Source organism: Scomber japonicus, chromosome 1 (assembly GCF_027409825.1).
Source record: "Scomber japonicus isolate fScoJap1 chromosome 1, fScoJap1.pri, whole genome shotgun sequence".
Lineage (NCBI taxonomy): Eukaryota > Metazoa > Chordata > Actinopteri > Scombriformes > Scombridae > Scomber > Scomber japonicus.
Genome location: NC_070578.1, coordinates 33,485,184 through 33,506,621, shown reverse-complemented (window position 1 = coordinate 33,506,621; position 21,438 = coordinate 33,485,184). Strand labels below are relative to the sequence as shown.

Here is a 21,438-nt window from a genome sequence, read left to right as displayed (position 1 = left end):
ATGACGATATGATAAATGTGTGATAAGCTCATATCGGCTCATTATCTGTCAGGCTCCGCTCTCGACTGATAAACCGCAGCTGACCTTCCCCTCAGCCAGAACGCCCTCCCCAAAAAAAGCAGAAAACCACAAAAGCCTGCCGGCTGGTCCAAATGAAAATTTAATTTTCTTTGCACTATCGACAAATACACTCATTCAATCTATTATTCAACTTGTTGGAAAATAATTGATTCTCCTCCTCCCCCTCTCTCTTTCTCCCATGCTGTCTCCCCTCCCATCAGCGAGGTAAACAGAGAGAGGTCGAAGGTCAACAAGCCCTCAAGATGCTCATCATTCACACAGCAGCCAAATGTCAAAGGGCAAAGGGCAAAGGGAGTCATTACCAGGCTTTCCTGCATGTGTGTGTGTGTGTGGTGTGTGTGTTTTTTTTTCTTTCTTTCTGTGAAATATCTTTTCAACTTCAGGAGTCCTGAATATGTTCAAACACACACACACACACACACACACACATCTGCACCGAGACACACCTGAGTATATGTTTGTCTGAAAACTTGACAACTGCTTCAGTTCCAGCCGAGCATGGAGGATTGTCTCCCTGTCTCTAAATAATGAAATAAAACCACTGCATCGCGGCGAGACACACACACACACACACACACAGACACACACATACAAAAAAAAGTGTTGGGAGGTGAAAGACAGACCAGCGTAAGAGAAAAACTGAAGAGAAAGAAAAGAAGCATGAAATAATAAGTAGTTAGGGGGGAAAGGGGAGGCAAGGAGGGAGGGGAATTTACTCTGCAAGAGAATGAAAAATTCATGGTCGACTCGCAGCAGACAGACCCCCCATCAGGAAGTGATTCAATGTCTGGCTGCTGATACAGTATGTGGGTCAACACACATCACAGGATAACGAACAGATAAGAAAAAAAAACAGTGAGAAGAGAAAGAGCTAACCTGTATCTGCTGTAAAGCTACATGAGGTCTCAGACTATAAGGAGGAGCTATTATAGAGCAATCACTGCCAACATCAGTGTGTATACTGGGAGAGCCTGAAGTAGCTTCGCCAACTTATTATTGTCACAATAAAGCCCACAGACGCCACTATCAACCATTAACATTGTAGATCATTTAAAATAGTCATATTCAAATTTATGGGCACACTAGTGTCATGGCAACAGCAATACTGTCTGTCAATCCAACACTTGAATGTCTCGACAACACTGGATGGATTACAATAAAGTTTGGTATAAACATTCATGGTCACCAGAGGATAACTCTTACTTTTGATATCCTCAAAATGTTTATCTAGCGCCCCCAACAGGTCAAAATGTCCGAGGGTCATTGTCAGGGGTCACAGTAGCCTTGGAGCTAACATGAGTATGAAACTATTTTGAGTCTGACCTGGAACCTTTACTCACTTATTTGTCCCCAAACATTTTGCCTCTCTACTACATACTATTAATGGATGTCAAGAAAAGGATAATGACTTTACAGAGTCCTTTGTCCAGGTATTTGAACTAAGATCTAATGTCTGTAAAATGTAAATGTGTGTATGTGTGTCTACAGATTGTTTGAAAGATTAGAGCCTTTTCCAACAAATCTAAATGGTACAACTATGTGTTATCAATGGTCATCTTATTGATTAAAGTCTTGATGCTTGTGGAAAATCATTTGCAATCAAGCTCTTTGTGTGACTCTAATGTTGGAAGGGAAACAACACGCTGCACTGATCAGTAGATAAAAGTTAAAGGACATTGCCTGTTTCTTTCTGCCATGTGTTGTTTCCATCAGGAAAACATCACTCACTCTAACTATTTCTGTCCCCCTGTGAACAGTGTTAAGTGTGATTAAACTGCATCACTGTACTGATACTGACAGTGCGATGGAGCGACTGGCCCGCATCCTGTGTCCATCCGCACGGATCAGCCCGGACACATGAAGCCTTCTGAGTCATCAGAGGCTAAAAGCGGACGATGCCTTCACAGGATTTGACCACTAATTACACACAGACTGATGGAACAACACACACACACACATTTGGACTTCTACGCTTGTGAGGACTTTCTTCTTGACCCAGCCCTCTTAACCCCAAAATCTTAACCTAACCCTATTTCTGACCTTAAAACATTGCTACAAATTCATAAAAATGAGTGATTCAGAAGACACATGTTAAAAAAAGGAAAGTTAAAATTGAAGCAGCAGAGCCCAGGATGTGTGTTTTTAGTCCCTTCCTTGGGTTACGCTCCAGAAACATTGCATCCTAAACTTTCCCTAAAGTGCAAAGAAAACAAAAAAAAAACATATAACACTAGAGCCTCTCTGCCTGGGAAAAACCCCATGTCTTTCAAACTCTAACATCATCAGTTTGGTAGGCAGGCTGTCCGTTATAAATATGAAGACTAAAACCCAAACAAAGATAACCCCATTGGCATCATCAGGGATTATTTTCTCAGGCGGTGCAAAGCTCTCTCTACAGCCACGAAACAGCTTACAGTCGTGGTTCCAGCAGTCCAAAAGTGTTCATTCTGATTAAGTCACGACTATCTGAGTCACTTACTTTGAAATTGAGATAACTTTTGGAATAGTGGTTTTATTTTGTTAAGTATCAAGCAGAGCTGCAATGTACAAGTTTACAGCACAGTCTTTAAAATGTTTGTTTAGGGTCCTATTTGCACTCTCTTGCTCCAACGCTTCTTATTTTACTCAGTTGAAGGGACAGTAGTGGTTATCACTGTCTCCTCACCACAAGAAAGTTGTGAGTTTGAAGCCACAGGCAGAATTAATGGATGGAAATCTAGTGAATGTTAAGTTAGTCAGCAGTGATCACATGTCTAAAAGAAATTTGAGGCCTTGAGGTGAGATCAGATGGCAGCCATGACCATACACACCCATTTTCATCTGAATAGTCATGACAAGTTAACTTGACTTTTATGTGTAAAACAGGCGGAGCGTCCCTTTAATGCAAAAACAAAGTTAAGTTTAGGTTTCAAACAGCCCTTGAAGGGGCGGAGAGCAGACAAAAAAAAATACATTAAAAGTGTTTTTCTCACCGCCAAGATCATAAACTTACATTTGTCCACACAAACATAGAAGTACAAGAGTGCACACAAACATATACACACAAACATACACACACACACACATACCAGGCAGCAATTCATAGATGCATAAATACCTCGGCAGAAATAGACTCCTTACTTCACCCACTGTAGCTTGCGTTCCGCTTTGCAGGCAGCTGAGAGGTATTTTGGGTTCAACACACACACACACACACACACACAAACACATGCACACACACACACACACACACGTACGCATACACACGCACACAAGCACAACTCCACAACTCCACAAATCAAACTAGGAGTAGTATAAACCAAGGGCAAAGTTCAGAAAATGCTTTGTGTGGTAACTGTGGCGGTGCTGACCTCCCGTAAGTGTGTATGTGTTTGTGTGTGTATGTATGTATATGTATATGTGTGTGTGTGTGTGTGTGTGTGTGTGCGTGCACGACAGTCAGGCAACTCCTTCAAACTCAAAACCAACACCTCATTGCACACGGCTGCCTCGAACATCTGTCCACTTTAATAACTCATCCTTGTCAGTCTGACAGAGCAGGTCGAGGGTGTGCTGTGGATGTGTGGATGTGTGTGTGTGTGTGTGTGTGTGTGTGTGTGTGTGTGTGTGTGCGCGCGTCATAACGTATGCACATATCAATGAAACCGCCGCTGACTGTTTGTGTGTTTGTGTTGACAGAAAAGACAGGAAGTGTACTCACGACAGTCCTGTTCATCCGAGTCGTCCTCGCAGTCGTTGTCTCCGTCACACACCCAGGAGCGTCGGATGCATTTGCCGTTGTCGCAGTGGAAGTCCAGCGGCGAGCAGGTGGGGAGCACTGCAAACAAAACAAAGGCCAGACAACAAGTCCGTCAGCACGAGCAAACAAACAAGTAAACAAACTGTGAAGCTGATAGAAGAAAGGAAACATGGCAGCAGAGGAGAGTTTGCAGTTAATGAGTTTTTTCTGTTACCATTTCTGCTGCTTTTCAACCTTTTATGTCAGTATTCATTTTGCTTTATTTCCTTAAATGGTATCATTCATGTCATTTATACAATGTAGATCTGAGTGATGTCATCAAATCTCAAAGCCCATTATACACCTGCAAGTTACTCTTTATTCCTGCATGAGATAAGAGCAAATACATTATTTCTCAATTTCTTGTTCAAGTTCTGACACATATAGTGATAAGCTTTTGGAGGAAAAATTATAATTGTTGAAAAAAATGTGTCCATATATCTGATTACAATAACATAGTGAGTTACAAGCTTTTAATTAAATGTTTATATACTGCTTATTACTGCTAAATAGGGACACTATTTAGTTTGAAATATTTTTATTTTTATTTTGCTATTAGTTTTATTTACTCTTATACCTCTTGTCTTTTTATATTCTGTCTATCCATCCATCCCTCCATCCACCCACCTACCCACCTACCTACCTACCTACCTATCTATCCATCCATCTATATATCTATCCATCTATCCATCCATCCATGCATCCATCCATCCATCCATCCATCCATCCATCCATCCATCCATCCATCCTTTACCTTCAATACATTACTTTATCATCCTTTTGGCTAAATCTTGGCTTAACTGTGCCAATGAATGTGTTTTGTGCCTGATTAATGAATGAATGAATAAATAAAGCGAGTAGAGTAAACAAGGGATGACTTCAATCCATCGCATCCACACAATGAAGCTTTAACCAGTCATCCCTCCTGCTTGGCTGCTGGCTACAGTACTGTCAGATGACCACAGTTGAAATTCATGAGGGTTTATTCTCCGCCTGGTCTCAGCTCATCCGGAGCCTGAGCCCGATCTGGACCCTTCCACATCCTCGTCTGTCTCTACCTTCTTACCCTGAGACCCAGAGAGCAGCACGGAGCTCTACTCAAGCTCAGCGCATTCCTGCTTAACTTCATATCCGCTCTAAGTGCAGCTACTTGCTATCTAAGCAGAGCCCGAATGACTGGCCCTTTGTCATCCGCAGACAGAGCTAATTTAATTACAGGCCAGGGAGAGATGGAGAGAGGCGAGGAGGAGGAGGGAAAGGAGGAGAGGGAGCAGCGAAAGTCTTCGGGGTGGACTCTCGGCCCGCCTGTCAATACCAGATATGAAATATTGACTCGGTTACGCAGACTTTATGAAAAATGTATGACGTCACGCAGCGAGTTAAGCATGGAGGCAGACAGGCGGACGAGTCAGGGCTCACAGTGAGTGAATTAAGTGAGTGTGTGTCGGGGTGTGGCGCTGGGCTCCAAGAGAAGTGAAGCCCCACTGACCCACATATATCCCTGTATTGGTCTAACATCATTCAGAGAGGAGAGAGAGAGAGAGAGAGAGAGAGAGAGAGAGAGAGAGAGAGAGAGAGAGAGAGAGAGAGAGAGAGAGAGAGAGAGAGAGAGAGAGAGAGAGAGAGAGTGAGAGAGAGAGAGAGAGAGAGAGAGAGAGAGAGAGAGAGAGAGAGAGAGAGAGAGAGAGAGAGAGAGAGACATACAGTATTTAATAGCAAACAGATCTCACTCCCTCTCTGCGTATTCTTCTCACCTTCTCATGAACTCTCCTTTATGTCTAAATTACATGACTACTCTGGTGATTTGGCTCAATTTGCATATATAATAGATTACTGTGATGAATGATCTGATCTAAATCATACCATTGTTGCTTTGTTATGTGTTTCCCTTTGGGCATCCACTGGCTTCAGTTCATTCAAATTGGGTGCATAGAAAAAGATTTAAGGTTTGCTTCTGCTGCCAAAGAATCATCTTTTTTATTTTAACAAATAAAAGTCTTTAACTCAATTGCGTTATGTAACATGTCCTTCAACAAAGAAGGGAATAACTCCAAGGTATTAACAAACATATGAATTATGAATGCAAGAAACAATAAAATACAAGTGATCTTTTCATGATGCACAAATGTTTTGCTTCAGGATTTGATGTTCTGATAACAGGCTGTAGATCAGCAGTGTTTTCTCTGCCTAAAGCCGATAATGCATTTTTTGGATATCAGAGCAAATGTGTCAAAATGATCCCAGCTCTCATATCATGAAGACTTTGCTGAGAAATAACTTTTGTAGTCCTGAAACATTGACAAAGCAGAGGAAAGGGTTTAGTCAGGTGCATTTTTTTAAGTAATGCTGCAAATATTACTTTCACTATTAATCAATCGGTTGATTATTTCCTTGATTAATTGATTACTTTTTTTGTAAAGTGTGAAGAAATACGGTGACGTCCTCATTTTTTTTTATTCAGTTTACTCCAGTTTCAGTTTACTATCACCAAAGACTAAAGAAAACATAAATATTGGCATTTGAGAAGCTGGAATCAGAGAATTTGAACATTTCTTCTTAAAAAGTGACTCAAAATAATGAATCAATTCTCAATGGAGTTGGCAATTAACTTAACCAACTAATCAATTAGTCCACTAATCACTGAAGTTCTAGATATTTTCAAAATAAACTGTATCTGCAACAAATTGATTCATTTTGCATTGATTTTAATTGTTTTTTTAAAGCAAAAAAAAATCTGTTTTAACATCTAAAAACACAAATATTTGCTTTTGTGTGTCTGCTTTAGTCTTCTGTAACAGTAAATTGAAAATCATTGACTTTCAGACTGTTGGTAACACAAAGCAGTAATTCAAATCAGTGTTTGTTGTTTTCCACTGAGCCTAACCTTCATAGTTTCCTCTCTGTGGACATGATTTGCAATGCGAAACACAAAGCTCAGCTTTAACCAAATAAGATTTGGGTTCAGTATTTTCCAGAACTGCTGCAATCAGCTGGAACTGAACAGGATGAAGAATTCCCACCGAACCATTAGTGAAACATTGTGAGAGTACGTCTGGAGGATCCTGACACCTGCACGCTGTCTGGAAACCTCTTTTTTTTTGTCAGCTGAAGCAGTTTGATGCATTTTGGATGCGTCTCTGACCAGCTGTCAGCAAATTTATGGTCTCAACCAACAATGGGGGGAAAAATGCTGCTCCTCAACATTTCAATAAATAATTCAGCTTATCTGAAGAGGAAGAGAGTGCAGTGTTAACATACACACACGCACACACACGCCCGTACGCATAGACATAAGCAAACTGTGGTGAACGCATCACAGGCCCTAAATAAACACACACAGTGCAGAATTGCAGGCACACAAATTGGGACAGATGCTAAATGTATGCAAATAAATACTTCTCCCACTCACACACACACAGACTCACATACACACACACACACACCCAGATGATAGGTGGGGCTTGTTACTGGTATCAGGTGGATCAGTAGGGGAGCATGCTAGGAAGGTTGATGAGGTCTCTGGGCGCTTTGATCTCTCTTATCACACAGATTCTGCTCAGCTCAGCGTTGCCCTGCTTGCCACCACTGCATTCCTCTGAGGCTGACACACACACGCACGCACACACACATTAATTAACACACTCACAAGAGCCTTCCTAACCTTAACTTCGTCCACCGCTTTGTTGTTTGTTGCATTCTAGGAATCGTTTCCTTATGTTTTTCACTTGACCTCCACTTTCCTCATTCCTGTGATTCCCAATATGCTTTTTCCTCCACTTCAAAAGAAAAGAGGGAGGGGGGGGGGGGGGGAACATGTGTGCTTAATCTGCTTATGTTGACGACAATATTGATGATGTAAGTATTTTTCCAAGTCAATAAAATAAAGTAAGAGCGCTGTGAGAATTATGCCACAGCAAAAAAAAAAAAAAAAACTGCATTAAAGATGGTGTTAAATTTCACAAGCTACTGAGAACAGATGCACAGCACATTGCTTTCTGCTCCTGCGGCGCTTCATTAATTATATAATGTTGTCAACATCCTCTGGAGTATAATCGCATAACAGTTGACGATGGAAACATATGGATCATATATTTCTGACTTTTTTTTTTTTTGCTTTAAATCTTGATAAAACAAAAAAAAAATAGAAAAGACTTGTTTGACTTCATTCACGGACCAGACTGAACATTCCAGGTGACACAAAAATGCAAACAAAATGCAAACACACACACACAATGTTTGTCTCAGTCACGCTGCAACGCCTTTCCCAAAATATTTCCGCCAAAACATTTACCATTTATCCTCCTGAGTGCTGTTGATTTCACACACACACACACACACACACACACACACACACACACACACACACACACAAGCTGACCTTCACCGACGGGCTTTTCTCATCCGCGCTACAGAATTCCCACTTGCATTCCACAGGTTATTCTCACACACACACACAAACAGACACACATACACACACACACACACACACACACACACACCTGCCATTCCCATCATCATCATCATCCTCTGTGTCTCATTCATTTTCTCTCTCTCACACACACACACATAAACACACAGAGAAAAGAAAACAGTTTTTTTTCTTCCCATCACTGCCTGTTAAACTGTTTATTGCCAAGACGATTTCTCAACTCATCATTCAAGCTGAGAGAAAAAAAAGTAAATGATGATGCAGATAAGTGAATTTATCTTTTTCCCTTTTCGTTCGGGGAGTACAAATATGAAATGTTAGGATGAGTTTGCTTTTGTCTGGTTCACATCAAAGTGAGCTATCTGAGGACACCTTAACTTGTGATGGGGAGTTTGTTTTGTATGTCTTACATTGAACAGACTTGAACACTGAAAATAATCAACAGATGTAATACTCATCATATCTTATCATGGTACTTACCACACTTACTCAAGACTCTTCAGTGAGCTCTGTGATACATATGTGTGAGAGTTAAAAGCTCTATTTTTATTTTTTTGTACAGATCTATTATTTAAAAAAATGGCTTTTCACCTCAGATTCGTCTCAACACGCTCAAATTCGATGCACTGTTGCAAAAGAAGCGACTGATAACTAGCGGAGGGAGGAAAAAAAAAAAGGAAGGAGGGGTAAAAATAATACATGAGCTGCTGATTAAATGCCAGAATAACTACACAGAGTTTATTCAGTGATGTTTGATGAGTTCTCTAATCACATTTTTTTTGTGTGTTTTTAATATTCAAAGTAAACTATGATAAATCATTTGCTTCTTTCAACAGATAATAAAGAAAATAATGAGCCACATCTATTTTTGCGTGATTACTGACTGTATCTAAGCGAGAATGGGGTAGGTCTGACTTGCACACGCTGGTTTGGGTTAGCGTGTGTGATTGTGTGTGTGTGTGTGTGTGTGTGTGCCATGTCTTTAAGAAGATGTATGTGTGTGTCTTTAAGTGGCCTTGAGCAGCACAGTTAATGGCCTCCCCCTTTACTGTAGAGCAGCAGAATCAAGTGGCTCTAATGGGACCAATATATCTGCCTAAACACCGCTTATCACACCGACTCAACGGATGAAGGGATGGACGGATGAGAAAAAAAGAGAGAAAGAGAGGGGCACTCTGTCTGACTGAAAAACAGATGTGGACCCCGGAGAGTGATAGAGGAGTCTGCACGTCTAAGGAGAATATTTCATCAGAGGAACCTTTAATAAAGGTTTTCTCTTTCAGTCCAAAACAGGTCGTTTCACCTCCCGATTACTGTCATCTCTATTGGAAACAGTTACTCACCGTGGAAACCTGGAGATTTGTGTCCTTTTTTTTTTGAAAATTATTTTGGCTGCACGGTTGATATTAAGCAGCCAGACACAAACACACACACACACACACACATACACACACTTACACCTGTGTGACAAACTACAGAGGAGCTTCACTGCAGCAGTTTGAGGGCAAACTGTGTTGGGGAAAAAGGGCACCTTGATGTTGCTGCCAGAGACTGAAAAACATGTGTCACAAATAAGTGCTTTTTTTTTTTTTTTTTTAACTCATGAAAGGCAAAAGCTCCAAACTGCCAAGAATGAACAGCAACAACTTGTGTGCATAAACACTAAAGTTAAGCCCAATGCCTTTTAAACAGGATGTGTTTCTCAGACACTTTGACAGAGACATCCTTCCTGCACATAAGTTATTCCATGTAGTTGCTGCTTTCCCTTTTTTTATAATATATTCTAATATATCAAAAGTCGCCTTGCCAAATCCCCCCTTTTCAAGAACAAACTGTCACATTAGAATAACAATGTCTCACATAAAAAGTACTGTTTTTTTATGGATTCAAACTTAACTTTTATTTTATAGTTCTTCAGACAAAACTACGACGTGATTATTAGTCACTTTCATATCATGACTGCATCACCAGGAGTAACGTTCGAGATAAGCTGTGTGTGTGTGTGTGTGTGTGTGTGTGTGTGTGTGTGTGTGTGTGTGTGTCATTCATCAGCTGGTGCATTTGTACAGACAGATTCGACAAGTTCGGAGACGACTGTTAAACTCTGGTGTTTGCAACCATAAATCAGATTTTGAGTGTTAAAGTGAATAAAAGCAGAATGAGTCATAACTAAACTGACAGACAGAAAACTCCCCTAACTGTCTCTCACTCCTTCACTCTTTTTTTTTGATACCTCTTACACTCTGAGCCCAAATTATTCATGTTCTTGCATGTCAAGATTCTCCTCTACAGCTCTAAACATCTCTCTCTCTCTCTCTCTCTCTCTCTCTCTCTCTCTCTCTCTCTCTCTCTCTCTCTCTCTCTCTCTCTCTCTCTCTCTCTCTCTCTCTCTCTCTCTCTCTCTCTCTCTCTCTCTCTCTCTCTCTCTCTCTCTCTCTCTCGCTGGTCTCTGTCTCTCCCTCTACCTCTCCCTCTCTCGCTGGTCTCTCTCTCTCCCTCTCCCTCTCCCTCTCTCCCCCTCTCTCTCTCTCGCTGATCTCTCTCTCTCTCTCTCCCTCTCTCTCTCTCTCTCTCTCGCTGGTCTCTCTCTGTCTCCCTCTCCCTCTCTCTCCCCCTCTCTCTCTCTCTCGTCTTTATTATTATTTGTCTTTATTTCTTTTCCTGAAGGCTTCATCCCTCCTTTCCTTCCTTCTTTTTTTCTTTCCTTCCCCCCTTCCTTCTGTCCTCCCTTCCTTCTGTCCTTCTTTCATTCTCTCCTTCCTTCCTTCCTTCCTTCTTTCCTCCCTCCCTTCCCTCCCAAGCCACATCTGCAGTATACAAGACAAATGGAATTGAATCTACAAAAACAACATTTGTATTTGAAGCATCAGAATGAATGATTAAGTAAGTAAGAAAGCAGACCACTGTACCACTAATCAAGTTCATTGCAAGTCTAAAAGACGGCATTTTTGTGATATTTTAATAGTTTATAAAACCTTCAAATGAGTTATTTTTATCAATGTAAAAGTATTTCCCATGTCCTGCCCCAACACCACTCCAAAACCCAAACTAATCCCCTCTGTCCCTTTCATCCATCTCAGCCTCTCCTCCTTTACTCGCTCTTTATTTTCCTCTCACAGCCGATCACGACAGAGGCGGCTTATCTGATTCTAGACAGCTCTGGTTGGTAGCCAGCACATATTTCAGTCCGTCAGAGCGCAGTGCCGCTGCCAGCAAAGTTTTTCTTGGCAGAGTGTCCGGCGGCGGCCTGTGTGATGGGCTTTTCTCCCGTCCTCCTCCACCTCTACAGTAAATAGACCTCCTGCCTCGCCCAGGCCGCAACGCTACTCGGCATTTATAAACCCATCGAAACCAAAACCCACTGCACAATCAGGTACACCGACTTTCTAAGGCTGACATCAATCTTAAATATATGACTGTAAATCATAGTCATTTGGAGCAAAAAGGGGCATTTCAAAGTTTATCTCATTTATCTGAAGTTTATATGAGGCTCCAGCAGTCTGAGTTAGTCATATCAAGTGGATGGATATCACATTTACAGTTGTTTTTTTTTTTTACCATCAAATTCCCTCTTTGTGTTTCCTACAGTGTTTCCCCCCCCTGTTGAGCTGTGGTGGAAGTAGAGTCACAAAAAGAGGGACTTTGGCCAGCTAACTCTTCATCTTAGCTTCGGATAAACTTTTAAATACATCTTTGCACGGAACCTGATTATTGTTATTAGTCGGACTTGAACAAAAGCATTAGCAGCAAAATATCATTACGTAACCAAAAAGTAGCATTATTATTAAATATTCAACATCATTTTAATATCAGTACTAATGCATTAATGTTGTAGTAGTCACAGTGGAGCTCATTTTAAAGTTTGGATAGTTTAATATATAATGAGGCTTCATATTTGATCATTTCTTTATGTTAAATATTACCCAGGGTAATATTAGGGCGGCGGGGGCTCAGGAGGTAGAGCGGTTGTCCTTCAATTGGAAGATTGGTGGTTCGATTCCCGGCTCCTCCAGTCCACATGTCGATGTGTCCTTGGGCAAGACACTTAACCCCTAATTGCTCCCGTTGCTGTGCCAACGGTGTATGAATGTGTATGAATGGTTAGATTCCCCCTGATGTGCAGGTTGGCACCCTGCATGGTAGCCCCTGCCATCAGTGTATGAATGTGTGTGAAAGGGTGAATGACATGTCTAATGTAAAGCGCTTTGAGTGGTCGCACAGACTAGAAAGGCGCTATATAAGTACAGTCCATTTACCATTTACCATTACCCAGAAAAAGAATACAGGAAGTAAAAAGTGCTCCCTATTTCCCTGTGAAATGCACAAATAATGTGCAAGTACCTAAAAAATGTACTTAAGTATAATAATTATGCTGAATTAACTGCAGGACCATCCGTCAGTATGTGAGAGGTTTGCGATGACACCATCATCACAAGACATTTTACTGCCCATCATGGCAGATTAATGCGGAAACATTTGCTTGTTGCCATGACAAATCTGTGCTGAGCGCTTGACACAAGTGAGTAACACTCCAGTACTGTCATCAAGACACAACCCACTCATTTCTTTCTTAACAGGCTGAATGACAGGAAATACGCTAATGCAGTCTAATGATGACATTATATGACTATTATGATTAAGAAAGAACTTTATCATTTCTCTAATGTTGCTCGCCTGTCTTTTTGAGCATCCACCTACAGCTGGTAATCCATCTCTTTATACAGATTATACTTGGGCTACTTGACCGGTTTGCTGGCCAAGGATAATTATTTTTGTAAGTATAAATAGAAGAGGGAGGATTATAGTGAAAAGGAGTTCTTCAAAAAGGCCACTAGACAACAAGTGGAAGCTACTTCAATAGAGTTAGCGAGACAACCTTGAGTCAGACAATGAAAAAGCCAAGATGAAAAAAAAAAAAAAGAATATGCACAAGTCCCACGTTATTATTATGAATACTGTCTGTTCCAAAGCAAGGTTAGACATCTAAAGTCCCCTTAAAATCACTTATAGACGCCACAAGTGACCCAGACATATACAGTAGATGACAACATGGTCTATTGATGGTGGCACAAGAAGAGACATTACAGGCCATAAAGATCTGAATGTATATAGACCGTGAATGTGCTTCGTAACTTTCATTAAAATCAAACGTCAAATATCTATTGTGCAAGTGGAAGTTTTGTCCATCTGGTGTTACTAGATGAAAAACCACCTAAATCATTGTTCTCAGGGTAACTAGGGACTTTCATATAACATTATTTGGTAATCTGGCCAGCAGTTGTCAGGATATCTTTGCTTTGGATCAAAGCAACCATCCTCGAGGGCACCAGCAGGGCAACAAAATTAACTGACAGCGTGCCAGACGAGCTTTGATTTTAGATAATAAGAGAGTCTGAGAAGAGCTCAGACAGGTAATAAAAGATGAAAACAACACGTATGCACTCTGGCACACAAAGCTGATTCAGCCAAAGAAAACACGGTCGGGGGTTATCTGTCTGGTTATGTGGCATTAGATGAATGCATATATCTACTTCAGACATCTGCAGTGTTAACATTTAACCTGCATTCAAACTGCCACCAACACAATCACTATCAAAAAGTTACCAAACAACAAAAAGACCATTCATTTATTACAAAATGGCTTTTGGCTGAACAAATGTCACCAATCAATCAAGTCTTGATGACTTCCTTCTTACTCTGCCAAGTATTGTTTTTTTCTTTTTTTTTTTAATTAGCAATAGTTTCACCTGGCCTTGAGTTGTGAATGTTTGCCTTGTTAAACGGTGCTGACATGTCTACAAATAACAAACTATCAATCATTTTTATTAGATTAGTCCATTAATTATTAAGCCTATAAAATGTCAGACACAATGACAACTTCATACTGCGAATTCTCAGAGCCTGAGGTGATGTCTGCAAATTGTTTATTTTGTCAGGCAGACGTGAAATCCCAAGGAATTACTGTAGGTGCGTTGTGTAGAAAATTAGAGTGATCTAGAAAATGAAGAATAGCAAAGGGAAAAAATCAGTTGACTCACTCATCCTCACAGCGAGTTTAGGGTGGGTGATTGATTCTTAGATGAAAAAAAAATAAACATCAAGTATTTTCATCTGTGGTTGCCACTGACGTAAATCACACCGCTTCATCCAAATTTGCTGTCTCTCTCTCTCTTGTTGTGTGGCATTAATCCAAAATGCTGCCAACCTGTAGTAAATGTAGTTTTTTTTATTTTTTTTTAGAGGTCATCTCTTTCTCAAATCTAGAAGCTGAGACATAAAATTTGTAAAGTGACCACGTACAACTAAAAGCATCTAGGTGGCCAACGGCTCAGTGGATTGTGGGAAGGGGGGAGTGGGAGCAGGTTTAGGCATCTTCAGACACTACTACTCCTTCATTTCAATGATCAGCACCTGGCAATGCACCGAGTTGTCCATCAAACATGCCAGTACACGATCCATGTGGAAAACCTTACCCTCACGTACCTGTACCTGTGGCATCCACTTAATTCTACTGTTTACGTGTAAAGACGGAAGCAAACGACTACCGCAGTGATAACAAGATCCGACGTCGTAAAGCCTTATGACGCACTTGATGTTGTGTAATTAATTTACAACCTGATAACACATCGACATTACCACGGACCCTTGTTGTTTTTTCTTGTAATGCTCTTGTTGATCTGAACTAAAGCCCGTGAAATAACGCTAGCTTACACAATGCGAGTTGAAACAACATATTTTCTTAAGACGAGTGAGCGAAGAATAACAAGACCTGCAAAAAGCTGTCATCGTTTACACATAAATTACAGTTTATTGTGTTAGTATGTGATGATTTTTAATAGGTGATGGTAATGCCTCAGATGTGTTTACTGTAGCTTAGAAACAGTATCACCATCACACAGTTTGGGTTCATCAGAGAGCACCGACAAGTCTCTCTTTCAACTGTTAAATGTCTGCAGTCGGTACATTGGATTTTAAAACTGTCAATTGTCAATATCATTATCATTATAGGCCTCAAAAATCCAGTATCAGACTGGCTTTAGTCCGAACACGACCGCAATCTGCAAAGAGCAAAGAGCCAAAGCTATCAAACTTTATGCTGACGGCAAATGATGGAATCACGTCTAACATGGCCCACAACAAGACCTGGCACATCCACCAATATTCTCCACCTTGATCATGTTTATTATAATTTAGGGCGACGTAAAATTATCAACCCATAAATTTTTCTATTCATTTATTTTGATGAATTGACTAATTGTGCAGTTAATCACAGCATGATAAAATAATGAATAGGCTAATAGGTTCAGCATTCTTGTGATTGTTCATGACATGTTAATACTTTAAATGAATGATATATGGTTTTTTTTTACTTTCCCACATAGCACTTTTAAAAGAGGTCATATTAGCCCCTTTCCCATATTCCCAGTTAATATTCTCATTTTCATGGTTTATTGGTGCAAAAAGTGTTTTGGTCAAAAAGCACTGCTTAATGCCCCCTCTCTTTTGATTGGCTAACTGTGTCTCTGTGTAAAACTGATTCACTAAGTCACTGCTGAGAATAATGTTATCCAACCTTTGGAAGACTGTGCACTGTCATATTTGCTTCCTGACATCCAGGACGCCCCTCCAATGTAAAGATTAGGTGCAAAGTGGATATTTCTATTTACTCGATATCTTCAAAAGGTATTGACCAAAATAAATCGATACCAAGTAAAATTGAAACATCTCCCATCAAACGATACCTGCAATTGATCCTTTATTCACTCAGAGCTAGAAAATATAACTACTTGTATGAACTTCCTCATAGCCAATCAACGAAAGTGAATGAAAATATCATATTTTGTGTAAAAATCAAATCATTTAGATGTGGACGAGTGGTGTCATTTAATGCAATTTAATGCTTCTATTCACATGATGGTACTGATTGGTATGGGTGTCTCTTAAAGGGTGCTTGGATTGGTACTGGTATTGTAATCTTTTTAAAGGATACTCAGCCCTAGACATCACAATCTTACTGAAGTCAAAACAGTTTGTTTAAAAGCCACAGTTTCTGAATATGAGCTGAGTGCATTTCCTCATGGGCTATGAGTATTTTGATACTTTCACAGTATTTATATAACATCTAGAGCTGCTTTATAATAAAAAAAGAAAGAAATGGAAATCTACCCTAGCATAATAGGTCACCTTTAACCCTGACCCATCACCTCCTCTGTATTTATTTACACACAGAACACATTTAAAACCTACTCAAACAAGCTGGTACAAGATTTATAAAGACGGTAAAGCCAGGCCCAAGACCAACAAGCTCTTTTGTCTCTCCTCTTATTTCTGTCTCTTTCTCTGCCCCCAATCAGCCTGTAATCATGTCCTCTTCTGTGTGAACAAGTGTGCTCGCCTCGTTTGCTGAGCGGGGAGTAAATATTTAGGAAGGAGGCGGAGGAGAGGAAAAAGCTAGCATTGGGCGAGAGGGATCAGGGGGGGGGGGGGGTGGAGGGGGTGGATAGGAATGAGAAGGAGGCCAACAGAGGATGAAAAAGAAAGAAGGAGGATTATGCTAATGTGTCCAAACAACTACGGTCAAATATTAGGAGACCAAAAGACAGACAGAGAAGACAAGAAGAAAGAGACGGAGAGAGAGAGGGGGACGAACTGAGAGAAGAATTTCAACCACATAGTGAGAAATGAATGAAAAAGTCTTGGATTTAAAAAAAAAAAAAAAAAAAAAAAGTAGTGAGGTGGGTTTGCAGGTTTCCTGTGGTCAGAGGGCACAGAGAGAAGAAGGATGCAGGGACTAAGGGAGAAATTGACACACGGAGAAGGAGGGAATGGGGTCCTAATCTTCTCCGCTCTTGTTTTCGGATCAGCTGAGCTCCTGCGGTCACAGCTACTTTCTGATTGGCTATAACTGCAGAGAGCAGTGGATTAAAGGAAGGAGGGGGGTATTTCCTTATTCTTTTGCCCTTGTGAAAACCAGTAAGAGTTTTAGAGATATGTGGAGAGAGGACACTGTGACCGGTCCTTACCAGTCTCAGGTTTGGTCTTGACTTTAAAGTTAAGATGAGAGTTAGTTTAAGCCAGAGACAGTTTTTTGCCTTTCAAAATAAATCTTACCTTACTCTGAAATAGACACATCCTGCCAGAAAACGTGTCCAATAAACTTGAGTCAGGCAGTGAGAGACTTTAAACCTGAACCTCAGCACGTTACAAGCTAATGTGTGTCGACCGTCCACGGTGACCTGCCACAATTTAGGCTGTTAATGGATCTCGAAGGACAGTCATTACGATCTGATGAGGTTTAAAACTGAACTTAATTATGTGAAGTAGGTACCTGTTACATTGTTGAACTTAAAACTGGGCTAAATTTAGGTTTGGAAAATGAAAACAGGGCATCTGTATGTTTGAGAAAAGAAGTTTTAAGACAATTTAAAACAGATGTATTGAACTTAAGCACATAATTATCAAAACAACTAAAACCTGAGAGTTATTATGTTCTTGGACATAAAGTCTGTGTTTCATAATCAAATACTAGGCAGAATGTACACGCTACCCTGTCCTAACTTAGAGTTGAAGTTAAAAAAAGATTAAGATATAATTTAGGAATGGTGCCACCATGCAGTTCAACTTGTGAGGTTGTGATTTCCTAACGGGAAGTCACACATACACACAATGATTGGTGTTTAATAGGTTTGAGTTATGAGAACACTGTTGCTAGGCAACTGACAACAAACTGACTTTTCCTTGATCTTTTTCCAAAATAGTGAATGAGTCTGTGTTTCTCGTCAAGTAGTGCATGAAAAATATATTTATTCTTTTGTGAAAAGTAACTTCCACAAGTTTCAAATATTCTTTTAAAATATTAAATAAAAACAGGAAGTTGTTATTGATTCTTCTCATGAACAGGGTCAATCCAACACCACCTGGAAGCCCCATTACACCTGACAGATATCCTGAAAATCAAATGGACGGTCCTCACAAGTTAGTGTAACAAATGCATGTGTGAGTGTGAGTGTATGTTATCGGTTTCTATGTGTGTATTTGAGTTCTTTGTATACACACACACACACACACATTCCCCAAACCTCGCAGACTCGTGTGAACCAACAGCAGAGGAAGCCAAACGTCATGCAGCGCTTTCAATCACATACAACAGAGATTTCCCTCTTCTATTTCATCTAACATCCACCCCAGCAGCACACACACACACACACACACACACACACACACACACACACACACAGACACACACACATACCTTCACATCTATCTCCTCTGCACCCCTGCCTCCTCATTCTGGCCGAAAGCATTTACTATTTCACAACCTCAGCCCCCTTTCAACTCAGCAGGAATCCGACAGTGTGTCCATGCATCTGTGTGTGTACTTGTGTGTGTATATCTGTGTGCTCACATCCTCCTAACTTCATTGTAAGTGTATTGCAGAGTGAGAGAGAGAAATAACTTGAAGGATGGTCTGGCACAGTGAGGGAGGTGGAGGAGGTGGGAGGAGACGGATGGCGAAATAGCAGAAGATGTATAAGTCTTCCAAGGTTATCCGCTCTTATCTGCTGTGGTTACCGTTGTTATGAACATCCTATATCAGTGTGTGGTAATAAATTTTATTGCCTTGAACTGGGAGGCGAGATCAGGGAACCTGAGAGACCAGATATGCGATAGAAGACAGAAACATAAATCAGACTCAATTAAGAGCTGTTTGGCTCGTCTGCTATCAGGATATCTGCAGAGTTCACAGGGCCACATTCAAAGGAAAATAATGTTCTGATGGCAAACCAATTGGACATAGGCTCAAAGATTAGTTTTTAAATTTAAGAACCTTTAATACGCAGGAGAAAAGACGAGCGAAAAGACTTCAGAACGGTTTGAGTACAAATTTTAATGATTAAACTGGTTTTATGCTATCATTTGCATGTAATAAAACTCCCAGTGATTACAGAGAGCTCAGCAATAAAGCCTTGCAGAGCTGGAACAACGGATGATCGACAGAAAACTCACCAACAACTATTGATTGAATAAATTATAATTTTCAGTCTTTTTTGTAAGAAAAAAGGCTCTCAAATTAATATATTATAAGAAGAAGAATTCATATTTTCTAGTTTCTTTAGTACATTTAGTATCATTGGATTGTTGACTGGAGGCTGGGACAATAGAATATTTAAGGTCCTGATCTTTGGGGAACAATGATCAACATGTTTAGAGAAAATAATTAACAGATTTACCCATAATGGAGATAATTATTATTAGGCTTTATAACTGGGCAAAAACTATAACAATATTTGACTTTTCTTCCTACATTATATAGAAAGCAGTAACAGATCTAAAATCACAACATGAAACAAGCATCTATTCCTTTCATCACTTTCTCTGTCTTTCTCTCTTTTCATTCACTCTACCACTTCAGTTTCCTCTCCTAAGACTCTGCAGACCTTCGACACAAAGCGGGAGCGCTCCAACGTTGTCATTTCCATAGGAACCAGATGCACAAAGGCAGCGTGCAACCTTCCTTCTTCCTTATGAGTTGGGTTTATGGATGTGGAGCAGGCTGCCAAGAGCATAAACGTATACGTCTCTAATGGAGCCAAGCTTCATGTCAGAGTCCCTAGCAGCTCATACATCTGGCCTGCTATCAAACACAGTAAAGTGTGTTATTCTGAGCGTGTGCAACCCGGCGCTCTGTACGCCCACTGAGTTCAGACAGCTGTATCAATGAAAAAAAAAAGAGGGGGTGATTTTAATTTGATGAAATGTCTGTGAGTTATGCCTTCATTAAATTTCATCAGGGCTAATTAGTGTTCTGTCCTTGAGATGTGCGACCCTGTAACGTACACACTTCCTGCTCTTCCGCTAGTGAGGCGTGAAAACAGAAGGTTGACGTTAAGGTTACTTTGTTGTCTCCCGTAGGAGAAAAATTGTCTTGGATTAAAAAGGGAAACTGCTGCATTGAACCAGAAGTTATAATAAAAACACATTAAAGAGAGCTAGTGCAAATATTAGCCTAAGATAAAAGAGCTGAGCAAATTAGTCACAAAGCCATTCACGCTCTTTAAATCTAACAAAGATTTCCAAGGCGTATACTTCTGAAAACACACACACCTTAGTACATAAATCACCACATATCATTTTACATGCTTACAACAAGCACACAAGAGATTGGTAGACCCTGCAGTAATCTCAGGACCTCCCTGCTGTTCTGTCTCTCCTCCCTGAATTGCCCATAATAATAAAGTGTAACCAAAGAGGGACGGATGAATGTTTATAACAGTTGTGCTTACACAAAGGGACCATGTACCTCCTCTCAGAGCTCATGAGCACATACTCAAGAGTTCAACACATGGGAAGGGTCAGATAAAATCCTGTTGGCCTGCCGAATAATGGACTGCTCAGAAGATGTCTTGGGGAGTGAGGGGTGTGGGCGTTCCCGTGATCCTCCCTGCTGTTTTTAACCAGACTAAATATTTGAGCTTTAAACTTGACTGTTAGGTTTTCAAACCAGCTGGTGACACCATAACGTAAGATGGGGCTTCTCTATAGTAGCTCTCTGTAAGAAATTAACATAATACTCCTGCAGACACTCAAAAACTCTGTGAAGGAAGTGGAGGCGATGATGGATTCTCGCACAGACACTTGCCATATGTGCGTGCCAGTTAAGCTCACTATCAACGTGATTGGCAGGCAGATTGCTGTAGCATCCGCTGTAATGTGGGTGTTTGGAGCAGACTGTAATGGAGAGGAAGAATTGAGCCTGAAGACAAAGCTCTTAATTCACAACTTGATCTTCCAACTACTGGATATTGCTATGAACTCTAGGTAGTGACCAACAGAATCAGATTATATATACCTAAAGCCAAAATGAGTTTCATTCTTCTATCAGGCTCTATTCAGACCATTAAAAAAACAAAACATCCCTCTCATTCAATTAAATATGCGTAAGCAGTCACTCAGTTACTCTGTAATGTGAATGCTTTATCTCTCTATCTCTTCTGTTTATCTGACAATTGTTGTGATGACAGATAAAGTAATCCAGCGTGATAAACCTCCTTCGTTGTAAAAACCTCTCTCATTGTGTTATAAACCTCTGTTTACTGTTTTGGCATCAGCCTTAAAAATATTACTCAACCTGAGCTTCCTGGATCACATT

General features: G+C 40.4%; 1 protein-coding gene across 2 annotated transcripts in view; it reads right to left on the bottom strand.

The window, feature by feature from the left end:
* The window catches only part of lrp4 (low density lipoprotein receptor-related protein 4), a 124,159-nt gene that overhangs the window by 41,152 nt on the left and 61,569 nt on the right, over positions 1-21,438 (bottom strand). For both annotated transcript variants that reach the window (XM_053335639.1, XM_053335719.1), the window contains exon 3: positions 3,782-3,898. In XM_053335639.1, coding sequence (XP_053191614.1) covers positions 3,782-3,898 — 117 coding nt within the window. The remainder of the gene's footprint in view (positions 1-3,781; positions 3,899-21,438) is intronic.